This window comes from Carcharodon carcharias, chromosome 17, assembly GCF_017639515.1.
Source record: "Carcharodon carcharias isolate sCarCar2 chromosome 17, sCarCar2.pri, whole genome shotgun sequence".
NCBI lineage: Eukaryota > Metazoa > Chordata > Chondrichthyes > Lamniformes > Lamnidae > Carcharodon > Carcharodon carcharias.
In genome coordinates, this window is record NC_054483.1 from 12,686,120 (window position 1) to 12,712,676 (window position 26,557).

A 26,557-nucleotide genomic window follows, 5' to 3' on the forward strand; every position below is an offset into this window, starting at 1 on the left:
TAATTCCGGAGGTACCAAAGGTGTGGATGAGGGTTTCAGCAGCAGAGGGTAAGCTTATTGTTTGTACAAAATCATCTTATTCTGCCCTGGGATTCTGTAACTGATGCTGCTCATTTACCCTATTCCATGCAGACTTGTTAATTCATGTCAAACAATTTCATTTTGATTAATTCCTTGGGACATCGATCTAACATCTTTTATTTCCAACTATTCCAAATAGTCATCTCCCTATCTTGTCATTTATATCCTTCCTGAACATCCTGTATCCTTTAATATTGAATGAATTCTAATACTCTGGGATAAGGCATGTTACAATAATTTCTTTTTATAATCAGCACTTCTGTTAAGATTGTTTTTATTAGCTACTTTATTGTATATTATTGTGTTATTTAATTCACTTTTCTCCTTTTGATTAAGTCCTATGGAATAAAAGGCAGTTCTGCAATGTTGTTGGGTGTGTATTTTGGAAGGGAAGGGAGTTGCGGACAGGGCAAGCACTCAACACCATTAGTTTAGCACCTGGGCTATTTTAATTCCCAGGTTTCATTTCTTTCCCACTGGTCAACTGCCCATCCAATGGTGGAAAGAGGCAGCTGGCTGGCAGGTCAAAATCATATGGTTCAGAAATCACTCGACAGCATCAAGCTACATTGAGGGGCGAATCGAGATTGCTACTTCTTTTCCATTAAGACATTTATTACCTTAGAGGACCCCAATTTGTATTATTAGTACCTGACTTTGGCAAGTGTTTTGGCTGCAATAATGTCCCCCATTAAGAAAGCAGAAATCGGGGATGAACAGGGTGGTAAGCCATTGGACAATTATCTTTGCAGACTCATCTGTTTACACTGCACTTCCTGCACAAATGCAGATGCAGTCATTGACATCATAGTCAGTGATGTCCTGCCTGGCTTGATTAGGGAATGGTTCCCTCATTTAGAAATCTAAAATCTGAATTGTAGATAATGTTTACTTTAGAGAAATTTGCAATAACATTGAAATTAGACAGGGTAAACATAGAATATAAAGCAAAAACTGCTCACAAAAATACAGAATTATTATAGACATAGCAACAGGTGAAAATACAGATCAACTTGTTTAAATACATCCTTGTTTAAACCTCAGTTGAACAGAACAAAATCGTTGCAATTTTGTTTTTAAATCAGAATGTTCCTGGAAACCTCCAGATTTGAGTTGTTCTTCGGTCCCTTTGTTTTCATCATGTTTAGTAAAGGACCCCAGTCCGTTCCTGTATTACCTTCTATACTCTTCCCAACTATTCAACTGGGTGAAGATTCCACTGGGTTTCACAGAGCTGGGGCAGGGAAATGGAGCAGAACTTTTAACAGCTGTGGTGAGATTCTGACTGAACCTGATCTGACTGCATGACTTAGCCTCCTCACCCACCTACCCCACTCACATTGCAGATTCTTTGGGATTGAGTTAATAACCAACAGCCAATTCCTACCTCATATTCCTTTTCAGCCTGAACTCATCAATGTTACAAATGTATATCTGTATATTAGTAAATATAGGGCATAATTCTGGTCAGGAACATATTTGATTTGTTAAATTGGTCTGCAAGTAATTGAAGGTGGAAATTTAACAAAATGCTGAACTTGAAAGTAACCTCAAGGTTAAATCTACAGCCTTGCGTGAAATGTACAATTATTGTATTGGCTCAGATGGAAGTGAGACATTAGTGTATCTCTGACCTCCCCAGCTCACAACGTTAAAATATTTTAGAGATTTCCGGCTAAGTGAGATCAGACATTGGGACGGGAATTTTATGCCCCCGCCAATAGCAGCGTTCGTGGCAGGCGGGGGGTGGAGAATACATTGGGATGAAAAAATCGGGTTCCCAATGGTGAGAAATGCCGGCGGGAACTTGCAGTCCTGACCATCATGGTAGGTAGCCATTCCACCAAAGGCTGTCAGGAACCTGATTAGCATAGAATTAATATGATTTAAATGAGCACCCGACTGGAATTCTCCTCCCCGGCATATCTCCACCCCACCAGAGTTTACGCCGGTCTGAAACACGACTGGACCAACGTGACATGGTGAGGATTTAGCAAAAAGATGCAGGCTGTTCCACTCAGTGGAAGGTGCACAACGACCAGGAGCGGGGGAGCGGGTGTTGGAAAATGAGGCGGGGAGAGGGCAGACAACACAGGGATGCAGGAATACGAGGCAGAGGCGGGAGGACCGGGGAGGGGCGAGGGGGGGGTGCAAGGGGAGATGAAACCAGGGAGTGTTGCAGAAAGGGACTGGGAGTAGTGCAGGGACCGTGGGAAGGCAGGGGACAGTGAGGGGGAAAACAGGGAAAGAGGGGTAGTTTCAGAGGGAGGGATCTGCGGTGTCATTGGAGGAATTTGGGGGGGCAAATTGAGGGTACTGATGGTGGGAGGGCACAGCTACTGTTAAGGGGGGCAGTGGGATGCAGTAGGGTGGGAGGGTGAGATTGTGTCTGTGCTAGGTGAAGGATTGGTTTGGGTGGTTGGAGGGGACATGAAGGTGTACACGGATCCTTGAGATGGGTAGGATCAGGGTGGGCATAGGGACTGTGACAGGTGTGGGCTCATTGGGGAGCGAAGGCATATGAAGGGTTGTGCTGATGGGCTGAAGTTTGATAGGGGGGGTTGGTTCAAGGGGGATGGTGAAGGTAACACCAGGAGGGGGGAGCGGGGTGGGAGTGTGGTGGTCAGTGGTGATACGGAGTAGGGTGTGGGTTACAGGAGGAAGTTAGAAGGAGACAATTGGAGACAGTCTGAAAGCACACCATCCTGATGCTAAGGCACAGCACTGATCCACACACTCAATGTCCCGCTTAAGAAATGCTGCTGGAGAGGAGGGTCATCGGTGGGGGCTGGATGGATAACTGAAGGGGAACCCTGGTATGCTGTCTTGACAAGGAAAATGTCGTTCTGTAGAATCAGAAATGAAGTGGAGGGAAAAGGAACAGTGTGCCTCAGAGGCTCCTTGCACATGGATCGAAAGGGCCTTGGCAAAATGCGATGCCTTCATTCTAGGCATGATTCAGAAGGACAGACTCAGCCTGGGATGGCACTTTGAAAGGAGAGGGGGGGTTATGCACATACATCAACACAAGCATCAGCAGTAAGAAAAAGCCAGCAGATGTCAGTAAAGTACAATGAATCATATATTTACAAAAGTGTAGCAATTAATTACTATGGTTCTACACCCGTGCTATCAGAGTGAATTTAGAACTTCTTAGTTTTCCTTACCCTGCCACTGCATCTAGGTGTTTCCCTGACATCCGCAGCAGAGGTGGTGGCAGCCTGCTGACCACTATGCCCTCTTGTCTTCGATGACCTTAGCTGTTGTCCTTTGGAAGACCGAGATCTGGAGATTGTGTCTCCTGCTCTGTGGCAGGTACACCTTCAGCGGTCCCAGATGCTGGAGCTGATGGGGTCACAGGCAGAGGGGACTTGGAGCAGCTGGATACCCTTGGAGAATCCTAGATGGAAGCCCCAAGACCGCCTGCCTGACACTCCCCCACCCTTTGGATGCCCAAGAGCTCATCCCTGACTTCTTGAGGAGAAGGAGCATCCGGAGGGATGTCGAGGTGCCCCGTTCCCCTTCTGGTGTAGCCACTGTGAAAGCTCACCTACGGCTACAGCAAAGGAGTGCAGATTTGAGTGTGTCTCCAGCAGAAATTGGGTGTTCTGATGGACTAAGGTCATGAGATGACTACCAGGGTGTGAAGACCAGCGTAAACTAGATCTATCAGCCACCGAAGTGTGTGTCTCTGGGCTGGTGGAAGGTGCAGGTGAATTTTATGATGGCTCTACAGATGAGAATTCATCATCCTCGCTCTTTTCAGAGGTGTCACGCAGGCTTGGGCTAATTGCATGCGCAGGTGTCTGGCCTCACCCTCTTCCTGCACGCACCTATAATGGAAAGAGGACAGAATAAGTGACTGCATGGCCTGCCTCCTACATAGCACAGAGCTTCACCCTCAGATTCCAATTAGCAAAGATTAAGCATGCTTTCTCACTGCATGGCTGCGGGAGGCCGACCTCACCGTCAGCACGTGCAAGGTCATGGTCCTCCCCTGCCAGTTTGGCAGCCCAGTGCTCAAACTGTTGAGGGGGCGGACTTCTGGCATGCCCCCTGTTGTCTTCTCATCTCATGTCTATTGTGTGCTGTCTTCTCCTGCATAAAGTTAGAGCATAGTTTGTGAGCACTTCTGACGCTGGCGCAGATCACATGCTGCTAATTCTGTCTAATGAGTAACCTCATGAATCCCCAAATCCTAAACACCGTTTGTTGTGGGGATGGGGGAGGGGGGGGGGGGGGGGGGGGGGGGGGGGGGGGGGTTGGGGAGGAGAGAGAGAGAGAGAGAGGGTTGAGAGAATACTGTCCACTAGCCTGGATAAGTCTAGCTCCAACAACACTCAGGAAGCTGGAGACCATGCAGGATATGTAGGACGCTTGATTGACACCCCATCTGGCTCCCTCAGCATTGAATTCCTCTGCCACCAACCCATTAGCAGTTGTGTGCACCACATGAAAGATGCACTGCTGCTAGTCCCCAAGGGTATCCACCCTCCAGACCCGCAAGTTCTAGCAGCTACAAGGACAATAGCAATATAGGCATGGCATCAGCAAGCATCTGCAAGTTGTCTTCAATGCCAACCCACCCCACTCCTAACATCTCCACAATGTCTGTGCCTTCAGTCTGGCTGGGTGAGCAACTTGCAGTTACCTCCCTCCCAGCAGACCACACAGACTACAGTGGGCCTATGAGGCAGCATCCTAGCACCTTGTGAAGGGCTTTTATGCATGGCAGCACAGATGCTGGCCTTGCCATTGACAGCCACGTCCCAGGACCCATTCAGTGATGCAAGTATGGGGAGTAGAGTATGGGGGAGATTGTGATAATATCACTGGACTAGTAATCCAGATGCCCAGGCTAATGCTCTGGGGACACAGGTTCAAATCTCACAATGGCAGCTGGTGGAACTTAATTTCAATTAATAAAATCTGGAATTGAAAGTTAGTCTCAGTAACAGTGGCAATGAAACTCTCACTGATTGTCATAAAAACCCATCTGGTTTACTAATGCCCGTTAGTGAAGAAAATCTGTCATCTATGCCTGGTCTGCCTATATGTGACTCCAGACCGCAGAAGTATGGTTGGCTCTTAACTGCTCACTGAAATGGCTGAGCAAGTTCTAGAACAATTAGGGATGGGCAACAAATGCTGGCCTTGCAGCAATGCCCAACACCCACAAAATATACTTATGCGGATTAGGTTATTCATTCTTTTTCTGTACTGCAGGGCTGTCCTCCTATGTACAGATGTGACATTGACCACCCTGGCAACTTTCTCCCAGGCAAGCGTGGTGCGACGGCCGGGCCTCCTCCTCCTCCTCCTTCCATCCTTGGGAAAGAGGACCTCCCTTCTGTTCTCCATGGCCTGCAGGTCAGTCTCCTGTGAGACATCATCGAAGCATGGGCCGGTGCCTGCTGCTTCCTGGAGGTCATCCTGTCTTTCAGAGACCTTGTGCTATTCATGAGTGTCCAGGTGCCTTTTAAAAATGGTGCGGAGGTATGACAGCAGGGTGTGCAACTCCCTGCCCGCCCCACTGTACGATTCACTGGGAAACTCCCTGCTGCATAATTAATGAGCCCAAAATTGCACGATTCAGCAGGTTTACCCGCTAAACTCTGAGGCGTGTGTCCTTCTGACTTCCCATGCCCACCACAGAGCTTAGGCCCGGAGCAGAAAATCCCAGCCTGGAAGTCAGGATTTTATTCTTATAAAATTCAGTTTGATAGAAGCTTCTATCTCCTGAAACCGTTTTGATGATGTCACCACCTTCTTTGCACATGCGCACGGTTTGAAATTGCGCAAATAAGCATTCAATTGGTGTCAGGAGTTCCAGACTATTTTAATTGTGCACTCAGCCCATTCCCACTGTGTAGGTTGGATTGAAATTCCCCACATTGTTTTATTTGTTTCCTTTTCCCACATGGACCATATGAACCTCAGTGCACAGATGGAATTGTTTGTTCACCACAATAATGTCACATCGGTTGAAAATGGCCCTCTGGCTGTGCAACAGTGAAAAATATTTGTGGTGCCCAGTGAACAGTAAATTACCAGATGGTGTCAATGTAGCAGAGATTCTGAGTTCATTCATTGGAAAGCTTTATATAACACAATTGGGCCTGCAGTATTCTAACATTGTATAATCAAAATAAATGATGTTGAATAAATAGGTTGGAGCATGTTGCAAGACAATAACACTTTCAGATATTGACGTTAATTGTTTACAGGTGCACTTATCTCAATCCTAAAATGTTATGCCTTTGAAGTGTACAGCATTCAGTATTAATCTATGAAACATTTATTGTAAGATTTTCCAATTATTTTTAGACAATGGTTGGAATATCTAGTTACATTTAAATTTGAGGGTACAGTTTAACCTGTTTTGCAAGTGCTTTTTTTCTTGCGGCTGGCATCGTGGCAGTCAATGCTGAACAATTGTTCCTGAAGCTGGTTAAGAGACTTTAAACAGAAGTAGTACCTTACAATTAGAATTAAAGTTTAGTTAGTTTCATGGCGTGTCAGCCAAGATTCTAGTTAAGGATTTATTTGATTGTGATTTGAGCCATTTTATTTTGAAACTTCAGCTAAGATTATAGAAAAATTTGTTACAATGAGCAGTTAATAATTTGCCTGCAATATGAAATACTAATATTAGAAGTAAACATTTATATTTTGAATCAAATATGTCATCAATGCCCAAAAAAAGAGTTGCTAATATTAGCATATGCAGCTGGAGAGATGCAAGATGCAACTAATTTGGGGATTCACAGAGAGAGTTGTGGGCATTCTAACTTTCTTATAGCACATCTCTAGTCAGTGAAACAAGCAACTACAGTTAAATCAACCCCAGACTTGCAAGCAAGTACCATGTGGCTGTGAAGGAATAGATTGTGAGAAATTATACATTTAATGACGTTTGTTTCGCAAGTCACAGTTTAAAAAGATATACACTACAGTTTGAAATAAGAGATCACCTACCAGATAAACCCTGTTTAATAACCTGGACCTTCAATGCAACAAGGTAATCTTTAATTTTTATAATGGTTTAACTTACCAGAACTGTTATTTCTTTCAGATATGGGGAGAAAGGGAAAGCAGTTAGAATTGAGAAAGTCATTTACACAGGGAAAGAAGGAAAAAGTTCCCAGGGTTGTCCAATTGCAAAATGGGTAAGTGCCAAGTTCTGTTCTTGTTTAATTTTATTTTTCTCTTTTATCCTTCTTCTTCTGAAAGCAGTTATTTATGCTGAGGGACATTTCATAGGTCATGGGCACCCTCCAGTATTTTACCCAAATGGCCATTTCATGTAAGTTTGGATAGCAAGTGTCAGTAAACTGATTACTACAGGAGTTGTTACACCCGAGTCTGATCCTGTCTTTGCTCACTATCCACACAGGTAGACTTCTACAGTGTTTAATTATTAAAACTCAGTAACAGGAACCAAGTTAGTTATTAAAAACAGAAAATGCTGTAAATACTCATAAGGTCTGGCAACATTTCTGGAAAGAGAAACATACTTAACGTTTCAGATCGTGATCTTTAATCAGAACTGGGAAAAGTTAGAAATGTAACAGCTTTTGTGTAGATGAAATGAGGAAGGATGGAAATAGAACAAAAGGGAGGATCTATGATAGGGCAGAAGGCAGGAGACATTAAATGACAAAAGAGTTGGTGGGACAGAGCCAAAAAGAGTAGTCCTGGGACAAATAATGAAACAAAAGATGAGTCCAGAGGAGATGTGAATGGCGGAATAATGAACATTGCCTCCTGAAAACAAAAAATGGCGAAAACAAGATTAAGGCTGACACATTCAAAGAAAAGGAAACAAAATGGGGGAGCAGAAATAACGGTCTGAAATTGTTGAACCTCAGTGTTGAGTCAAGAAGGCTGGTTTTCTTATTTTTGCTTTCGGACAGCAACTGTTCATTATTCTGCTGTACACACCTCCTCTAGGCTCATCTTTAGTTTCACTACTTGTCCCATTACTACGCTCTTTGTCTCTGCACTGCCAACTCTTGTCATTTAATGTCTCCCATCTTCCATCCTATCACAGACCCTCCCTTTTATTCCGTTTTCTCCCTCCCCCATTTCACCTACATAAAAGCTATTAATTTCGAAACTTTCCCCAGTTCTGATGAAAGAACACGACCTGAAATATTAACTCTGTTTCTCTCTCTACAGATGCTGCCAGACTTGCTGAGAATTTGCAGCATTTTCTTTTTATTTCAGATCTCCAGTATCTGCAGGATTTTGCTTTTGGATTAGTTACACATGGATTGTGTTCAATTGAATGCAGATGGCAAGTGTTAACTGGGGATTCAAATAGGAACAGACTTGAACTAGGGTCTGAGTTAAGGAGGTGTGTATTTTTGTAATATGCATCTCTGTGAATAAATGCTTATATAAGTGCAGAAAGATTGTCTCCTGTTTTATCCTTCACCACTAGGCTTTCTGGAAAGTAGCAACCTTGACTAATTTATCATTTAACCTTCCCCAACTGAGATAATGAAGCCAACTTTTGCACACACACACTGCCTGAATGTGAAACAAAAACAGAAAATGAGTATCATATGGACTCAAAACGTTAACTCTATTTTTCTCTCCACAGATGCTGTTAGACCTGCTGAGTTTTTCCAGCATTTTCTGTTTTTGTTTCAGATTTCCAGCATCTGCAGTATTTTGATTTTATCTGCTTGAATGTAGTTTGACTTGCTCCATTTTACACTATTCCCCACTATAGTATCATGGAAGTAATTTTTTAACAGACACTTTTCATTACGCATACCACATCTTATATTTACCAATTACTCTTAAAAGTGACATTGACAACTTTTCATATGTTTTAAATGAATTCATGAATCCTATTGGAACAGCCTTCTCTAAAATCTGTTTTTGGATATTTTCAGGGAATATTTTTCTCTGTGTAATGAAATTATAAACATACTTACAAAGAAAGTGCTTATGATTTTGTTATAAATAGTGCAAAGTAAATTTCTTCTCACCCACCCTCGTGGCTACTAGAAAATTTGCCCGTTGCCATAAAATCAGTGGGCGGAATTGTCCACTCCTGTTTGCAGCAGGCGGGGCAGAATTCGGTTTCATGCCAGCATGAAATCACAGCGGGATCATCCGATGGTGTCCGCTCTGAATCCCCCGGAGGCCAGCGTGAACCCGATTTGCATCCTGGCCCAGAATACTTCTGGATAAGTGTGACATGCAGAAGTCGGGACTTACCTTTAGGGCTTTGCTCAGATCGCAGAAATCTGAGAAGATGGTTACCAGGCCCTGGAAGAACACATGCATTGCATGCTGGGTGGACCCTCTTGCAAATCGCTCTGAGGCAAAGCAGTTGTCGGAAAATGGGAGATCTCCACATAGCAATGGTGAATGATAAAGCAGGAGACAATCTTTCTGCACTTTTATAAGCATTTACTCACAGAGATACAGAGATGCACATTATAAACACACATCTGTGGAACTTCACGGACTTTGCCGTGGGCTCGCACCATCTTCCATGGTCTCCGTTGATGCTTTGGACCTGCTTTGGAACTTCGCAGACTTCGCCATGGGCTGGTACAGATGATCGGTGAAGGGATGAAAAGAAAGGTCTAGGTGTGAATGGGAGAGGAAGGTGTACTGTACTGGGTGGGGCCAGGGGTGAGGTTGGGAGGGGTGGGGCGAAGGTGTCAGGGGGTTGAGGTTGGGAAGGGGAAGGAGGGTGTCAGGAGAAGGAAGGAGTCTGGAGGTGGTGTACGGGGGGGGAATGGTGCGTGTGGGGAGGTTGGGGTAAGGGGGAAGGTGTAAGGGCGGGGGTTCGGAGGGTGGAATGTGTCCGGGGGGGTGAGGAGGGAGTACGTGGTGGGTAGAAAGGAAAAAGTGGAGGAAGGAGTGAGGAGAGGGTAAGGTGTAATGGGGGAGAATGGTACAAGGCGGGAGATATGACGGCCTTCATAGCAAGAGAATTCGAGTACAGGAACAGAGATGTCTTGCTGCAATTATACAGGGCCTTGTGCAGTTTTGGTCTCCTTATCTGAGGAAAGATATTCTTGCAATAGAGGGAGTGCAGCGAAGGTTTACCAGACTGATTCCTGGGATGGTGGGACTGACATATGAGAGGAGATTGAGTCAGTTAGGATTATATTCGCTGAAGTTCAGAAGAATGAGGGGGAATCTCATAGAAACCTATAAAATTCTAACAGGACTACACAGGGTAGATGCAGGAAGGATGTTCCTGATGGTGGGGAAGTCCAGAACCAGGGGTCACAGTCTGAGGATTCGGGGTAGACCATTTAGGATTGAAATGAGAAATTTCCTCACCCAGAGAGTGGTGAGCCTGTGGAATTCGCTACCACAGAAAGTAGTTGAGGCCAAAACATTGTATGTTTTCAAGAAGGAGTTAGATATAGCCCTTGGGGGCGAAAGGGATCAAAGGATATGGGGAGAAAGCGGGAGCAGGCTATTGAGTTGGATGATCATAATGAATGGCGGAGCAGGCTCAAAGCGCCAAATGGCCTACTCCTGTTCCTATTTTCTATGTTTCTATGATAGATGTAAGGGGGCGGGGAGGAAGGTGCAATGGAGGGGTAAGGTGTTTGGGGGGAGGAGGGAGTTTGGGAGGAGCATGGAGTATGGAGGACGGAAGGCATAAGGGTAGAGGAGGGAGTCCTGAGGGGGTAGGTATAATGGGGGAGAATGGTGCAATTGGGGAGGAAGGTGTAAGGAAGTGGGTAAGGTGTCTTTGGGGAGGAGGGAGTATGGATGGGAGCAGAGAGTACAGAGGAGATGGTAAGCATAAGAGTAGAGGATGGCGTCAGGGTGGAGGAAGGAGTGAGAGGGGAGGAAGATGTAAGGAGTGGGGGGGCGGTGTTGTGGGACTGGAATGTCTAGGTGAACGTCCAGGGGAGGTCTGTGGAGATAATGACTGCCTCCTGGGGAGTGAACTCAGGGTGGGCATGGTTGGAAGGGATGGTTAGAGTAACAGGGGGCAGAGGGAGCCAGTAGGGTGGGAGGGTGAGGGGAAGATGGAATTGGTAGAAGGGGCAGTGAGGACGGTGGTGGGGAAATGGAAGTAAACACAGACATGGGTTGGAAGGAGGAAATCAGGCAAGTCAATATGGATGGGGGTGTGATTTTCAAGAAAGTAGGGAACGTGCACATTCACCTGGACATTCATGAAAGTGAAAGGGCCTGTAGGGTAACAGTGGGGAAGTCGAAGGTGATGCCGGGGGGTTTTGACTGTGATGGGGAAAGGACGTGGATAACCGGGAAAGGACGGGGATAGCTTCTCAACAACTTAACGACTACCATGCTGTACAAATCAAAAGTGAGTGGAGCCTCATGTTGGACAGGCACAGGTGCTTCATGGGAGTGTGATCAGTGGGCGGGCAGAGATGCAGGTCAGCTCAGATGGAACATCTGAAAGAGAACCCCAGCAGGCAGCATTGAAAATGCTTGGGACAGTGAGATGAGTGTGATGGAGGCTCCATGTGAGTGGGACAGTGCTTCCTCGAGCTCCGAAAGGCCCTGCCACACACTCTGGATTCACTCCTGGTCCGGCTATGTGCAGATGACCTGGATATAGGGAGAGCACTCGCGAAGCCTGTAAATGATGCTGAAAGACAACATTACACATTATTCAGTGAAAGTGATATATTTTCAGATTACAAAGTGACAAAATGTGTTCATCCGTGCAACCACTTGTGATCAGAATTTCATAACTTTTCTAGGCCTACCACTTCTAGTTGCTGCCCTGACATCCACAGCAGGGGTGGAGTCAGCCTGTGTCTCTGATGACTTTGGGGTAAATCCTCTGGACAGGAGAGGCCTTGAGGGCCCCAATTGCTTTGGCTATCCTCCTGTGGGCCATCTGCTCCCTCTGCAGTGAAGGAGGAGAAGGTTGAGGGGGTCACAGGCAAAGTGGACTCAGAGGGAGAGGACAGCCTCTCCTGAGTGGAGGACATCCTGAGTGGATGATACAGTGGTGTCCACCTGGTGCTCCTCCTCCCTTTGGGTGCCCGAGGGCCCAGGCCTGACTCCTTGAGAGGAAGGAGCACCTGGAGGGACGTCGAGGTGCTTCAATTCCCCCTCGCATGCCACTCTGTTGATGGCTTCCAACAGCTCTGCGCGATGTTTCTCCCGCCTTCTGTTGACTCTTCACAATGGGTTGAAAGGCCGAATCTGGAGGATCGTCATCTGACTCAGCCTGACAGATGCCTCTTCCCTAGCAGTCCTCCAAGTGCCTGGGAGCTTGGCTGAAACTGCCTCTTCCTTCTGCAGACACCTGTCCGTGCGGTGACCACCAGATTGTGAACCCAAGCCTGCTCTAAATCTAGGTCCCACCGAGGTGGGTGTCTCTGCGCTGGTGGAGGGTGTGGTAAGTGCTGTAATGGGTCCTCCAGGCTGCTTATTTCCACCTCTTCCATGGAGGACGTGACTTCTTGGCTCCTGGATGGAGCTGAGGGACTGGCTGGCTGAGGGTGTCAGATGCTTGGCAGAGCTCCCTGTGAACCAAAGCAGCGATAATTAGTGCATGGCAGCAGAGCACTTTGAGAGAGGGATGATCTGGTGCAGGATCCTCATGTGGGTGTTTGATGGTGGCCTCACCGTTGCCAAAGGCATGGTCCATGTCCTCACCAGCCAGCACAATGGCATGCTCCTCAAAGTGAGTGAGGGGCCTAATGTCGGTCACTCCACCCCCAGTCTGGGACCTCTGCCTTCTGTTGTAAGCCAGCTTCTCCTGCATGAAAACAGATGGAGAGTGTGAGCAGAATACATGCCATGGCAGGTAGTAAGGATGTGTGGAATGTTTGCGTGGTGAGTGGAGCCATGAACGAGGTGAGGACAAGAGCTCCTGAGAGCATGAGCCTGATGGAGATGTGAGGGTGTGTGTGAGAGTTAGTGATGTTGTCCCTTGAGGTGTAAAGTCCCTACGGACGTGTGATAGGTTTGGGAGTGTGTGAAGAGAGTGATGCGGTGTTTGACTTACCCAGGCAGAACGGATGAGATCATTCATCCTCTTCCTGCACTGGATGACTGACCTCCTGTGTGCTCCATCGGCGCTGACCGCCGCTGCCATTGACTCCCAGGCCAGATTGGTGGCTCTGCTGGACCTCATGCAGAGAGGGAGTAGAGGATACGGTGCGAAAACCACCATCGCGGCCAGTGAGTAAAATGTCACTTAGTGCAATTCTGGGACAATTCCACCTAATGTTTCTTTCATCAAAGTAAATTTTCAATAAACCCATTTTAAAATGTGGCTTTACTTCAGAAATGCAATTACATGTATATAATGCAACTGCAAAGCTTAAAAAGACTTCTCAATACCCAGAGATCCACATTCAAACAATTGCAAAAAAAGTTATTTTAATCGAATTGAACTGGAATTCTTTTCAGTCCCACCCAAATTTTCACCGAGTTCTTTCCTACACTTGAGATTATTAATTTCATCTATTATATTCTGTTCTTGAGTATGTAGGACAAGCAACTCAAAGTAGAATTTCTGAATTCTCAGATATTTACACATGCAACAATTAATCACATAAGGCTAAAGTTTCCACTTTTGCTGCACTTTAGACTCAAATGGCTCTTGGCAAGTTTTTGACAGACACAAAAGGAAGAGTGTGCTCAAATCTCCTAGGACAGCTCATTCGCAAAGCTTCAGATGCAGATTTGGGTGAATGTAGGGAGCATGCTCGTGTTGGGAGCAGAAGGTTGTGAGTACATTTGAAAGATAAGTAATGTGGATTGTCAGAGAAGGCAAAGACAAATTTTCAAATCTTTTGGAAAGCTTCAAAAGGCAGCTCAGCATTCTAGCAACCTTTGCTCAAGAAATCAGAGACTAAGAAATGACAGGTAAAAGTAAAAGAAAGCCATATAAAGGCATTGTTTCTCAGACAAATGATAGAGTAGCCCAACACCTCAACACTTTGGATGGCTACTGAAATGGATATTGTACCATATGAGATAGTCATGACAAATGGCCTTCTGTGCGACTGCAGAGTACCATCTGAATATATCAGCTCTATGGCAGGCCTACGAGAAAATGGAGGCAAATTTTATGACAGTTGACCTATACTTTCATTGGAGGTTCCAGCCATGTATTGGAGCTGCATTTATCCTTGCAAAAGAGAGCATTGCTCTGTACTTATCCTACCCTACTGCCAGGGCCTGCAAAAATTATGGGTTGCATCTTAGCAGGTATGGCCAATCAGAGTCACTAGCTGCTGATCACCTGGCATGCCTTCTTTCATGCTGTGCCACTAAGGCATGTCTAAGGATCATGATATTCTAATTATTCAGGTATTTTCATGTCATTGTGTTGCCATCAGGTCTGTTGTCCCTGCTTCATTTGGGAAGAGGAACCTCAGGACGAATTGATTGTCTGCCAAAGCGAGGTTCATTTCTGCAGATATGGATGGGCATATATTCATAGATAGCACAATGCATCCCTCAGACATCTTGACCTGCCTAGCAATTCTTTGTAGATTCTCCTCATTTTCTTCCAAACACACCAGACAAGGAGAATCCGTTAGTGCCTATAATGGTGCTCGGTAGGAGCATTTTTAAAAAAACAATTTCACAAAGCTTCATGAGAACCTAACTGCAATTAGTTAAACAAAATAATTAATAAAATGGTCAAGATTTAAATGCAATATGAAGGACTGAAGTCACTTGCCTTGGTCTTTTAAATTTCCTAGCAATCCTGGACAATCAATAGTTCTGCAAATTTGATATTTTGCACACCTGAACAATGGAAAAAGGTGTCCAGGACTGAAAGACTTGCACACATTGGGGGAAATTTTAACCTGTAAAGGGGAATGGGGGGTGGGGGGAGGTTAGTGCATTGCAAAGGGTTAAAATATTAAAAATTGCCAGCATCTCATAATCCTGATATTATTATGCTTACTTCCGGAAGCATGCAGAAACTGCAGTGGGGCTGATGTTTCAGCTATTATAATATGTGAAATGGCAACTGAATTAAGATTTGATCCTTTATTCAGGCTTCAGCTAAGTACACAGGTTTCCTGAGCTGTCTGAAACTTACCAGGATCAACAAGGTGAGAGCACAGCAGGGATTGACAGGGCTATGACATTGCCAGGATGGAAAGTCTTTAAATACTGAAGAGTGACTGCTGCTTGCTTGCCTAAGTGAAAGGCTTTTGTTCTGAGAGTTTGCGTTCACGGCTTTGTTGGTGATTTCCAACATTTTGGAAATCATTTCCATTATATGGGACTTTTTTTGAAATTGATCTGCACTTCTCTGCTGTCACCTTCATTGCAGCATGGGATAGCTTATGCAGCTCTACCTTTGACCTCTGATGAGGATCAAGAAAACAGCAGGAGCAACATCAGCAAGATCAACAGGAACTGCCTTCTCCTCAGCCACCTGCCATTCCACAGGACAGACGGTATGAACACAGAGCTCCAGCTCAAAGGATGCAATATCCCCAAGACATAGTATCAGCTTTCTAGAGATGACTGAGCAACAGCGCTTCAGGAAACTCAGACTTCCTTGGCAGTTCATTGCTGAAATCTGCAATCTCCAGGATGAAGACCCTCTTCCAACTGGCCCAGATGGGTACGGTTTGCCAGTGGAGATCAAGGTCACCACAACCCTGAATTTCTTCATCTCTGGTGATCTACTACTGATATCTACAGGATTTCACAATCTGCTAGGTGACTGATATCATGTTTGTCACTTACATCCACTTTGCAACTGATGAGACCAGTCAGGATAAGCTAGCTCTCAGAAATTCTGCAATTGTCAGATTCCCACAGTTCAAGGAAGTGATAAACTGCACACATGTGGCAGTAAAGGCACCCTCAGATCATCCAGGAGTATTAGTTAATTGAAAAGGATCCACTCTAGTGATGTTCAATTGTTAAGTAACCACCAGAAGGTACTCACGCAAGTCTGTGCGAGATATCCTAGAAACTGCTGTGTTGCTTTCATTCTGTGACAATCACAGCACCCACAGATTTTTGCACCTCCAAACAGAGTCAGCGGCTGGCTCCTCATAGGCATGGGCTACCATCTAATGACGTGGCTGATGACAAATGTGAATAACGCTGCATTGAAGAATGGGAAATGTACAACCGGAGCCACATAAGCACAAGCGCAGTGATAAAGCAAACCATTGCATTGTTGAAGATATGATTCAGATACCTTCACAGATCTGAGGGGGAGGGGGGTGCACCGTTCAGAATGCACCAGCACATATCTCCCTGATGGTGGTGGTCCGCTGTTTATTGCACAATCGTCACACAAGAGAAAGAATTAGAGCTGAAAGAGGAGGAAGATGAGGAGCAGCAGGGGAAGGAGCCTGATGTGGTTACACTTGAGGCTTCAGCAGAGCTAGAAGCAGCTTTTCATTCCCCTGCCCTGACTACCGAGATGTTTGTGGCTAACATCCTCTCAGTTTTGGGTCTTATGATGGTCTGACCAAAGACTGCCCCACCTGTGCAAAAGCAGATTTGGCCATCAAAACAGAAGGCAGTTTGTGGTCTCTAACTGGGGTGAGAGAGATGGTGGCGAGGTAGAATGCCATAGGAGGAGTAGTTAGAGAGTCTTGGACAGAGACCCCACTTCAATGTGCGCTTTCTCCATTTTCCCTCTCATGGCAGTAAAAGCAAGGTGACTATCAGTGGTGGCTGTTCAGAAGGGGATGTGAGAAGGTATCTTATGGGAATAGGTGGTGCTAACAGTTTTTTTTTAGTCTGAGAAGTTCTGTGCATGAGAATGCTGGGAAATCAGAGGGTGGGGATTGGTAATTGAATGTAGGATTCCACTCGTCATTCCTACCTTGATGAGGTTATTGAACCTCTTTCAGCACTGTATGAGATATCATACTATTGCTGCTGACCTCCTCAGCCATTCTAGCCACACCTGCTGGACTTTAGAGGCTGGCCTCTCCCTTCCATACGCTGGAAAGAAGGTTTCTCTGTAGGCTCTCAGAATGACCCCCAAGGCACCATAGGTGGTAGTGTGGGGAGGGTGCAGGGAGAGATGTTGGAGGTGGGGGTAGCCTTCTCATGTTGACGCTTCTTCATTGTACTTGATCTCTCTATCCTAACAATTCTATAATGGATCTATTGGCCCCTTTAAATAGAGAGCCTTTAACTGTCAGGTAGAAGAAATAATCACACCTGCTCACTTGACTGGGAAGCTCAGAAGTGAGATGCTTATGGCATGGCTGTGTTAAAAAGTCACAGCAAAGTCCACTTTAGCAACTTTCAGGTTTCTGATCTGCTGCCAGCCTTCCCCACTCTGCGCGAGTATGAATGTTAAAATTCTGTACAATATTTCACTCAAAGGTGACTCTGTTTAAGCTGGTTGCTTTAAATGTCACTTGCCCTTCCAGAAACCATACCAGAGTCCAGAATGGTCTGACTGACTGTAGGGCAGAACTTGCCTGTGTTTTCTACTCAGTCACCCCTTAAACACTGCTACAACAAATGGTTGGCAACACCAAATCCAGCCTGTTTGTTTCTTTGTTCCAGACAAATCAGTTTCATACCAAACATCCATCACAGACAACTCACTGCTTCTTCTTCCATGCTGGCAGAATCGACCAGATGGTGCTTCACAAAGTGTCAGAAGATAATAATGATCGCAAGCAGTGTAGTATGTTACCTGATATCAGTAAACAAAATGAACTGTATTAAAAGTTGAATGTCAACTTTGTTAGTCTTCCAGCACATTATAAGCTTGACAAAGTAGAGCATCCTAACGTTTTACAAATTCTGAAATATCAAATGAAAGCAAAATATTTGGAGCAAAATCCACTATAGCTCCAATTTATTTACAAGGTGTTTGAAACAGTTATAATAAATGAGAGCAATATGTAACTGTTTGCAAGTTTACTTACAACTGGAAGAAATTACAAGTCAACTGTTTTTAAGGAATATCCAGATTGGCTGGGAAAATATTTGGAACAAACCTGCAAGCCACAGAGGGCACTGCAGTATTGCAAATTTAAGAAAACATTGACTCAAAGTGTGTAACAATGCAAAATGATCTAATCTGTTTATTTTATGGTACAATAGGTAAAGGTGTAAACTTGAACATCTTTGCCACTAGTATTGTTTATATAATGAAGGATTGACAGTCAAAAGTAAAATAACAGCTCTGATTTCTCATTGTGATTCTATTAAAGAGGTTGCTTTTTTGTTCAAAGTATTCTCCTTTTTTAATAGAAAACTAATTACACTTTTACCAGATATTTCTCTGACTCTTTTTTTAAAACACCAATTGTATTGACCATTTAGAGGTCCTCAAGTAGGTTCTCCCTCATTAATTACAGGGGATGTTTCTATGATTTGAGAAGGGCTTCATTGCAAGCAGCAGGGTACTCAAATTCAGACAAGCCAGAAGGCCACACTGGAGCTGCCTGACCTTGAGAAATCCACTACAGATTGGAGGATTTGTATTCCCAGTAGTATAGTACCCCAGGTTGGCACTAAAATTTACATGTTCCAAAAAAAAGAAAATCATGGTAAGAGCATAATTTTCTTGTATAAAAAGGAGTACTTCAAACATAAAAAGGATTTCTGCTACATTTTCTTACCCCTTTAACTCCTTGAGAAATATTTACCAAAGTAATATTTCACTAATTACACACAGATAATAAGAAGAGCGAGCGAAGAAGAAAAAGTCCTCTGTCTTGTACGTGAGCGCGCTGGTCATCACTGTCAGAATGCAGTTGTTATTATTCTTATTCTTGCATGGGAAGGCATTCCTCGAGCCTTTGGGGACAAGCTGTACGATGAACTCACAGAGACTTTAACAAAGTATGGGAATCCTACGTGTCGCCGGTGTGGATTGAATGATGAGTAAGTTTATTGGTTTCACTTTATTTACTTCAAGAGCTCTCGATACTCATAAATTCTAGTTGCCTCTTAATTCCAAATTAATAATCCATCCAATTTATCCTTTTGGATATATTTTGCTCCATTGGCCTTATCACAAAACTGCTGACTATTCAATTTCTCTTCCTGACCTAACCTGATGCTAGCTGACATTGTAAATGGTTCCCTTACCATCATCCCTCACTCAATAATACCCACCATTTGCCCATCTGTTCTTGCAAGATATCTCTCCATCTCCAACCTTCCTTTCTTCTTCAAAATCCATGAATGTGCTGTCAGCTCACAAATCTGTACCCAATTTTACTGCAACTTCATATATGAATCTCTCTGCTGTGCCACTGCCACAGCACCAAAACAACCACAGCCAAAGTTACAAATGACATTCTTCGTGACTGTTCCCATGATGCACTATCATTCCTTGTCCTCAGTGACCTTGCTGTAGCCAATGCCATATTGGACCACATCATTCTCCTCCAATAATTTTCTTCCATTGTTCAGCCCATTGATACCTGACCTCAATTCCACTCCTCCCTATCTGACCGGAATTACAGCACCTCCAGCAATGGGTTTCTTTCAGTGCGAAAGAAAAATCAGGCTGGTTTTATTGTGAGCAGTTTTCCACCCTTGCCAAAGGTGAAAAATACCCCTAGTTGTTACTGACTCTGAAAATCATGAATTTTTACTTGAAAAATGAGTGTCAAAGTATTTTAAACTGCCACATTATCCTTGCTAAATATGAAAAGGACAGACATATAGAGACGTGAAACTAGCTATTAATGACTTTTAGAAATCGATGGAAAAAGGTGTCAACTCACCTGTTTTAACCCATACAGCAGTTCTGCACTTAATATCATACTTGCATTGTTGAAAAGTGTTGAAAACAGCAAAACACTGTTAAGCAAATCAGATTTTCCCATTAGAATTAATGTATAAACTAGAGTTATGTTCTTTTGGACATTCCTCATCAGAAAAAAAACTTATGTTGAAATACTGTACATGTACAGTACATTCCTAAATGAAAATAACTTTTTAAAGAAATATAAATGTAAATAAAATAACACTCACCAGTGATGGTTATGGACTGAAGAATTCTTCTGGCCGTCTCCCAAGGATTGCCTTGTGCCTCCTTCCTGGTCCGTCACTATTGGTTAAGCTGCAGCGGTTGCTCAGCCGCTTTGTTTCCAAGTGACTGGGCTCTAATTGCTGTTACTGATGCCCTGCGGAACCCCTACCTCACCCCACCCTCCCAATAAACCGGCTATTGGTGGCCAAAGTATGGTGGCAGACATCTGGGACTTCAACAGTAACAGTTGGGGGTAGGGGAACAGGGAGAAGGGAGGAATCTCCATGGCAAGCCCCCTGGTCCCCAACCTGGGTTGTGGGCCCCTGGATCCTGGGTCTCTGAGCTGCTACTTTACCCTGACATGGTTGCTGGGATTGTTGGTGGAGGCTGGGGTGAGATTTATGATCAGAGCCATGATACAAAATGGTGATACGAGGAAGTGGGTCAAGAGCTCTCATTGTGGGCTATTTTTTACTAAATTTATGAGTCAAGGTAAATCTCAAAGCTGAGGCCCACTAGCAAATCAGATAATAGTGAATGAGACGTTAAACAGTTTTATGTTCCCTATTGTATCAGAACTTAATAACAAAACAATGTTGACAAACCAACATTAAGTGAGGAAATACGATTCAGCAGTTATTTTCATACAAAGTTACATGTAATAAGAGATCAATTACTTTAACAGATGGTGGAGACTTCCAGAAAAATCTTAACCATGGATAACACATTTTTTTTATTATTGGTTGAAAAGTTAGGTTTTTTAAGATTGCACTATTTTCTCAGCATTTTCATTAATATGCTTATTTTGCTGCTTCAGCCATTTTTTTTGCATTCCAAGATTTTTATTTTGAACTCAAGTTTCCTACTTGCAGCATGGAAATTGGGAAAGTTGTAAGTTTCTTTGACAATTTCAGTGACACTTTCAGATTTGGAGAAGAAAGAACAATTTTTGAGCAGACAAAAATGTCAAGATGCGGAATTTAATCCCCTCCCCATAACAAGTTTGGAAGTGGGAGTGCATCTAATCAGGTGGGAGGGTGTCGGGTGTGGACTCCACCACCTTCCTGCCTCTGCCCTGAGTAAGTTTGGAGCAGGAAGGCTTGTGGACAGCCTTCTCGTCCTGCTGCCATTTGAGGCCTTTAAGTGGGTATTCAAGCAGTAGCAGTTGAGGCAGTTGCCACATGGGGGTGCCCAAAAAGCAAATCCTGGCATGTTTGCTTGAAGACTCTTGCGGGTGTGGGGATGGGGATCCTTTGTTGTCAGGCACTCAGTGCCTCATCAAGGGACCTGGCAAGAGGAAGTGGGAATTGCTGAGAGCTCCTCTCCTGCCCTTGCCTCTCTAGCCAGCAACCCCCTCCCACAACCCCCATCCCACCCTCACTCACCTGTTGTCTGGGTCCCTCGCAGATCCTAGGCCTCTTGTGGGTGCATTACCAACAGCACCACTGTTCCCCCAGTGGTGTTGCCTGCATTGGTGAGATGCCGGCCTTTGATTGTCCTACAACCCTCGGGGGTGGAATTTCTGTCCCTGCGCTCTTTAATCCTGGGGAGGGCCTGCCGCTGACCAATTAAGTGCCTGACTGGTACTTAATACGGCGGGCCTTCAACAAAGGGGCAACGCAGGGGTCTCGCTGACTCTTCAGCTGGTAGGCAAGTTGCCTGGATTAAATTCCATCCAAGGTGTGATCTTACATCAAGGTTTATATATGTGTGTACCTATCCTTTTGCAAGGCCCATATTTACTACCCAAAAAGTATTTCCTAGACACGTCAGAGAAGACCATTCTTTCACTTCTTTCTTGAAGGCAAGCTCTTTTCATTAAATGTAAAAGTCACTGTCATTAAACTAAACAACAGATGCAGCAAGAAAGTGACAGAGATTTTACTTGCAAGGGGAGACACTTATATCACACTCCCAGTGGAAAGAAATCAGCACAACAGCACAGAATGTCTCCTGAGAGGCAATGTTGCTTGGAGTGCCGAGAATTGTGGAAGGTACTCATTTACCATACATCCTATTGAGCCTGCTCACTATCTTCTTATTGTTAAAATGCAGTGTGACTGGAAGGTGCACTGGAGTGCCAAATGGAAAAACCTTCCTTGAAACAACATCATGCAGCATCATATTTGGTTTATCTGTCATCATACGGGCTCACAGGGGCTCGGAGGAAGTGGGGGGTGGTGATGAGGAATATGTAGGATGTCACTTGCCCCTTGACTTCTTTTCAGGCTTCCTATTGGTTTACGTTGCACTTCATTTTTGACTGGCACTTCTCAACAGCTTTGATAAAGGTTGACAAAAGATTAAATTCTATGCTGAATCTTCATCAAGACTGAAACAATATTTAGCCTAACATGCAGTTACATATTTTAAATGGGTGATTCCCTTCAAATTTCAGCTGTCAGACAGATCTTTCTTGCCTGTGCCCGCCTTCTAATTTTGATTAGCTGCTGGTGTAAGACAAAAGGTACACTGGGAGCTCATATTAATTATTTAAACGATCTGGCCCTGTAAGATTACAAGTATTCAGCTTAGTGCAGTAGCAGCTAGTCATTCCTGGCTGCTCTTTGCCAGTGTCATATATTCTGCTTCTATAACTCAGAATTCGTGCAAAAAGGAAACCAGTTCACACCGAAGCTAAACTTGCACCATAAATACATCTTAATACTGAGACACACACAGAGTGTAGATAAAACAGAGGAGTCTTTTCAGAATAAGGGCAGAATTTTCCATGCCTATTGGCGTCAGGCATCATGGCAGGTGTAAGTGGACAATATGGCGGGAAGGCCAAAAATCTGTTTCACACCACCGTGAAACCAGTTTGCAATTGTCTGCTCCGTCTGTCAATGGTGGGCTGCATTTCTCGCCGCCAGACATCAGGGACATCATTTTCATATATCTGCTCACCGGAATCAACCCTCACGCTAGATCATCCGGGCACAAAATGATGCTGACGTGTTTCACAATAGCATTTATAAGACATGCACCTGGCGAGCTGCATTTCGAGGGGAACTTGGAGGTGAGTGCACAGTAACGTTGTGCAGCACTTGTGAGGGTTGCCTGTTGGACTTCAAGGTTGAGGCGCTGTGCATTCAGGCGAGGGCACAGGCAAGTCGCTTTTTTTCTGGCTGGCTGACAGTGTGGTGCTGGGGCAAGGGGTGCACTGTGGTTGAGGCGAGATGGGGGAGGCAAGGGCTGCACTGCTGTTGATGGTACTGCACAAGCACATGCAGGGTTGGTGGGCGTGGGCAACAGAAGTGGCCATGCATTAGGGAAACCTTGTGTAAAATTCCTCTGCAGCTGAGACAGTTCAGGCACAGCCACATTGGCATGCTTGGAATCGGGCCTCCAGCTTACCTGCCCACTCAAGCAATGCTGAGGCTTGAAAGTGCAACCAACTGCTCCAGAGCTATTCACCCCTCGGGCACAGACTGCAAACGAATGAGTGTTTTAGGGGACAGCAGAACAATTGAACAACTGGGCAATTTTGTACAATCTCCTTGCAAAAGCTGGCCATGGAGCAGTCGTTGGTGGAGGTGCTCACAGCCCCTTGCAATGTCATCATCCCAGTTTGGACCAGTCTCCCCCATGGTTCAAGCTAACAGTGCAGCCTTGCAGTATGGGTTAGGAGAATGCCTGTGTTTGAGCTGAGAGCACAGTATGCATTCCAGTGGACAAAGCTGCTGTCAGTCAGGTGGAAAAGGGTGAAAGTGCGTGGGGTTTCGGGCAGCAATGCAGCGCACTAAACTCTGGCCGTCAAAGCGTAGGCCAGCACTCTCTGGGATCGTTAAAGGGGACTTCAGACTTAACCAAACGCGGTTCTCAGTACACCCATGCAAATCCACGCGTCTCTCTTTTTCATCTGCAGGAGGAATACATCAAGAGCATGGAGCCATGTGACCTAGCTGTTTGCCTCATGGTTTTCAGAAATCGGAGCTGAAGGAGAAAAGAGTGATGGAGGGAGGAGCAGCATCCTCAGAAAGAAGGGGCTCTTGTGCATGCCACTAAAGACTCACAGTGAGCTGTCGCTGGTCGGCGCCTAGCAAGATCCAGGGTCTATAGACGGCACTTGTCATTCCTGCAGATGACTGACAACCGGTATCGCCGAAGACTGTGCATGTCCAGGGAACTGGTCAGTCACTTCTGCCACCTGCCTGCAGGATTTGGCGCCATGGGGATATGGAAGGTATCCACTGCTAGTGACCGTAAAAGTGACCGTAGCACTTAGTTTTTACACCAGTTGCTCCTTTAAGGGCTGCACAGGTGACCTCTGTAGGATATTGCAAGCCTCCAAGCACAAATGCATCCATGTGGTCACGGACGCCATTTTCACGAAGGCACACAACCTTGTGCATTTCGTCCGGGATTAGGAAAGCTAGGAAGCAAAAGCGCTGCGATTTGCCCAGATCTCAGGTATCCTACAGGGGGCTATCGGCAACATTCATGTGGCATTCAGATATCTGTGGCAACAGGCAGTCAACTATTTCAACCACAAGGGCTTCTACTCGTTGAATGTTCAGCTGGTGTGCGACCACCTCAAATTACAGAATGTTGAAAACGAGGTTCCGGTGCCTGGGCCAGTCTGGTGGAGCCCTGCAATACAGTGCACAGAGGGTCTTACGCATTCTTGTCACCTGCTGGCACTGCAACTGGGAGAGGAGCTGGCTGAGGAGCAGATGGAAGAGCTGCACATATCCTCTGATGAGGATGAGGAGGTCCTCGAAGGCAAGGATGATGGCGATGAGGCCCTCGAAGGCAAGGATAACGGCGACGAGGCTATCACACAGGCCAGATGAGGCAGGTACACCCAGGAGGCCTTCATAGCTGTTAGATTTGTGAAGAATGATAATGGCATGCAGTGAGGAGACACCATAGGTCCTCACATTACATCTGTGAATGTTGACTCCTGTCTGGCTGTTGGCAGCGCATCTGCCCTCTGTGAAAAGGCTCCTGTCATGGAGACACAGCAGATGCCCATAGTCCTACATTCCAGGAGGATGATGATGACATGGAGGAGGATACTCCATAGATCCTCATATAGCTTATTTGAATGTCTGACTCCTGTCTGGCTGATGGCACCTCATTTGCACTCTATGAACAGGATCATATCATGGAGATGCAGCAAGGAAACTAACTTCTTCTGATCCTCTGGCATCCTTCGTGAGCTGAACCCTCCAGGACCACGTTGTCCTTGGACACAGATGCTGCTGAGATGGCAGGCCAGCCGCACCTCAAAGGTGCAGGGAGCATACAGGGAGAATGAGTGTGCTGGGAAGGTTGCACAAAGTACAGGGAAAAGATCCTGGAATGACACACCTGACTTTATCTTGTTCAGCGACAAAGGTTTCACATCTGAGTGACACGAACACTGCTCATCAGAACTAGGAGCTACAGGCAAGGAGACATTCTTGGGAGTTTATTAACAAAGTGAACATTATATACAAGTGATTAATAACTGTGCCCAGGCTGTGCAACTACATCTTAACCCTTGGCTTGGCCTAAATAGCCAAGTGGTTATGGTACTGGGTTTGTAACCCCAAGATCAAGAGTTCAAATCTCACAATGGCAAACTATGAAACAATGTAACTTCATCTGAAACAGATGGAAACGGGTTTGTACTCGAAAGAGTTACATCTTAACCCTCGCTTGGCCTAAATAGCCAAGTGGTTATGGTACTGGGCTTGTAACCCCAAGATCAAGAGTTCAAATCTCACCATGGCAAATTATGAAACAATGTAATTTCATGCTTGGCCTAAATAGCCAAGTGGTTATGATACTGGCCTTGTAACCCCAAGATCAAGAGTTCAAATCTCACAATGGCAAACTATGAAACAATGTAACTTCATCTGAAACAGATGGAAATGTGTTTGTACTCGAAAGAGTTACATCTTAACCCTCGCTTGGCCTAAATAGCCAAGTGGTTATGATACTGGGCTTGTAAGATCAAGAGTTCAAATCTCACAATGGCAAACTATGAAACAATGTAACTTCATCTGAATAGAAACAGATGGAAACGTGTTTGTACTCGAAAGAGTTACATCTTAACCCTCCTAACCCTACCGCTATGACTTGGTGCTCCCTGGACATCCACAGCGGAGGTGGAGGCAGCCTACTGACTGCTACGCCCTGTCTTTGATGACCTTGATGAGCATCCTCCGGAGGGTCGAGACCTGGAGGGCCCTGGCCTGCTTTCAGGGTGCTGCTCTGTGGCAGTGGCACCCTCCTTGACCTGTGGAGATAGAGCTGCTGGGGTCACAGGAAGAGGGGATTCGCATAGGCTAGACACTCCGGGAGTCACCTGGGTGATCCTCCTGCCTGTGGCTGCACGAGGGCCCCTGGCTGTCTCTTTCCTGTATTGACACTGTTGGAGGCCAACTATAGCATCAGCGATAGACCGCACAGCAGTACAGGACTGATGTCCTGGACCAAGGTCTTCATGCTACCAACTACTGCCAACCTACCTCAGTGCATTGGTATGCTGGTGCTAACACCTCAGACTGAAGGCAGGCGGACAGCAGAAATTTCCTTTCCTGACTTTTAAAAAAA

At 45.3% G+C, this 26,557-nt stretch overlaps 1 protein-coding gene across 12 annotated transcripts in view; it reads left to right on the forward strand.

Moving 5' to 3' along the window:
- Positions 1-26,557, forward strand: part of tet3 (tet methylcytosine dioxygenase 3) — a 535,430-nt gene that overhangs the window by 428,642 nt on the left and 80,231 nt on the right. For all 12 annotated transcript variants that reach the window (XM_041209398.1, XM_041209399.1, XM_041209408.1 and 9 more), the window contains 2 exons: positions 7,157-7,250; positions 18,704-18,912. In XM_041209398.1, the coding sequence (XP_041065332.1) occupies positions 7,157-7,250; positions 18,704-18,912 (303 nt within the window). The remainder of the gene's footprint in view (positions 1-7,156; positions 7,251-18,703; positions 18,913-26,557) is intronic.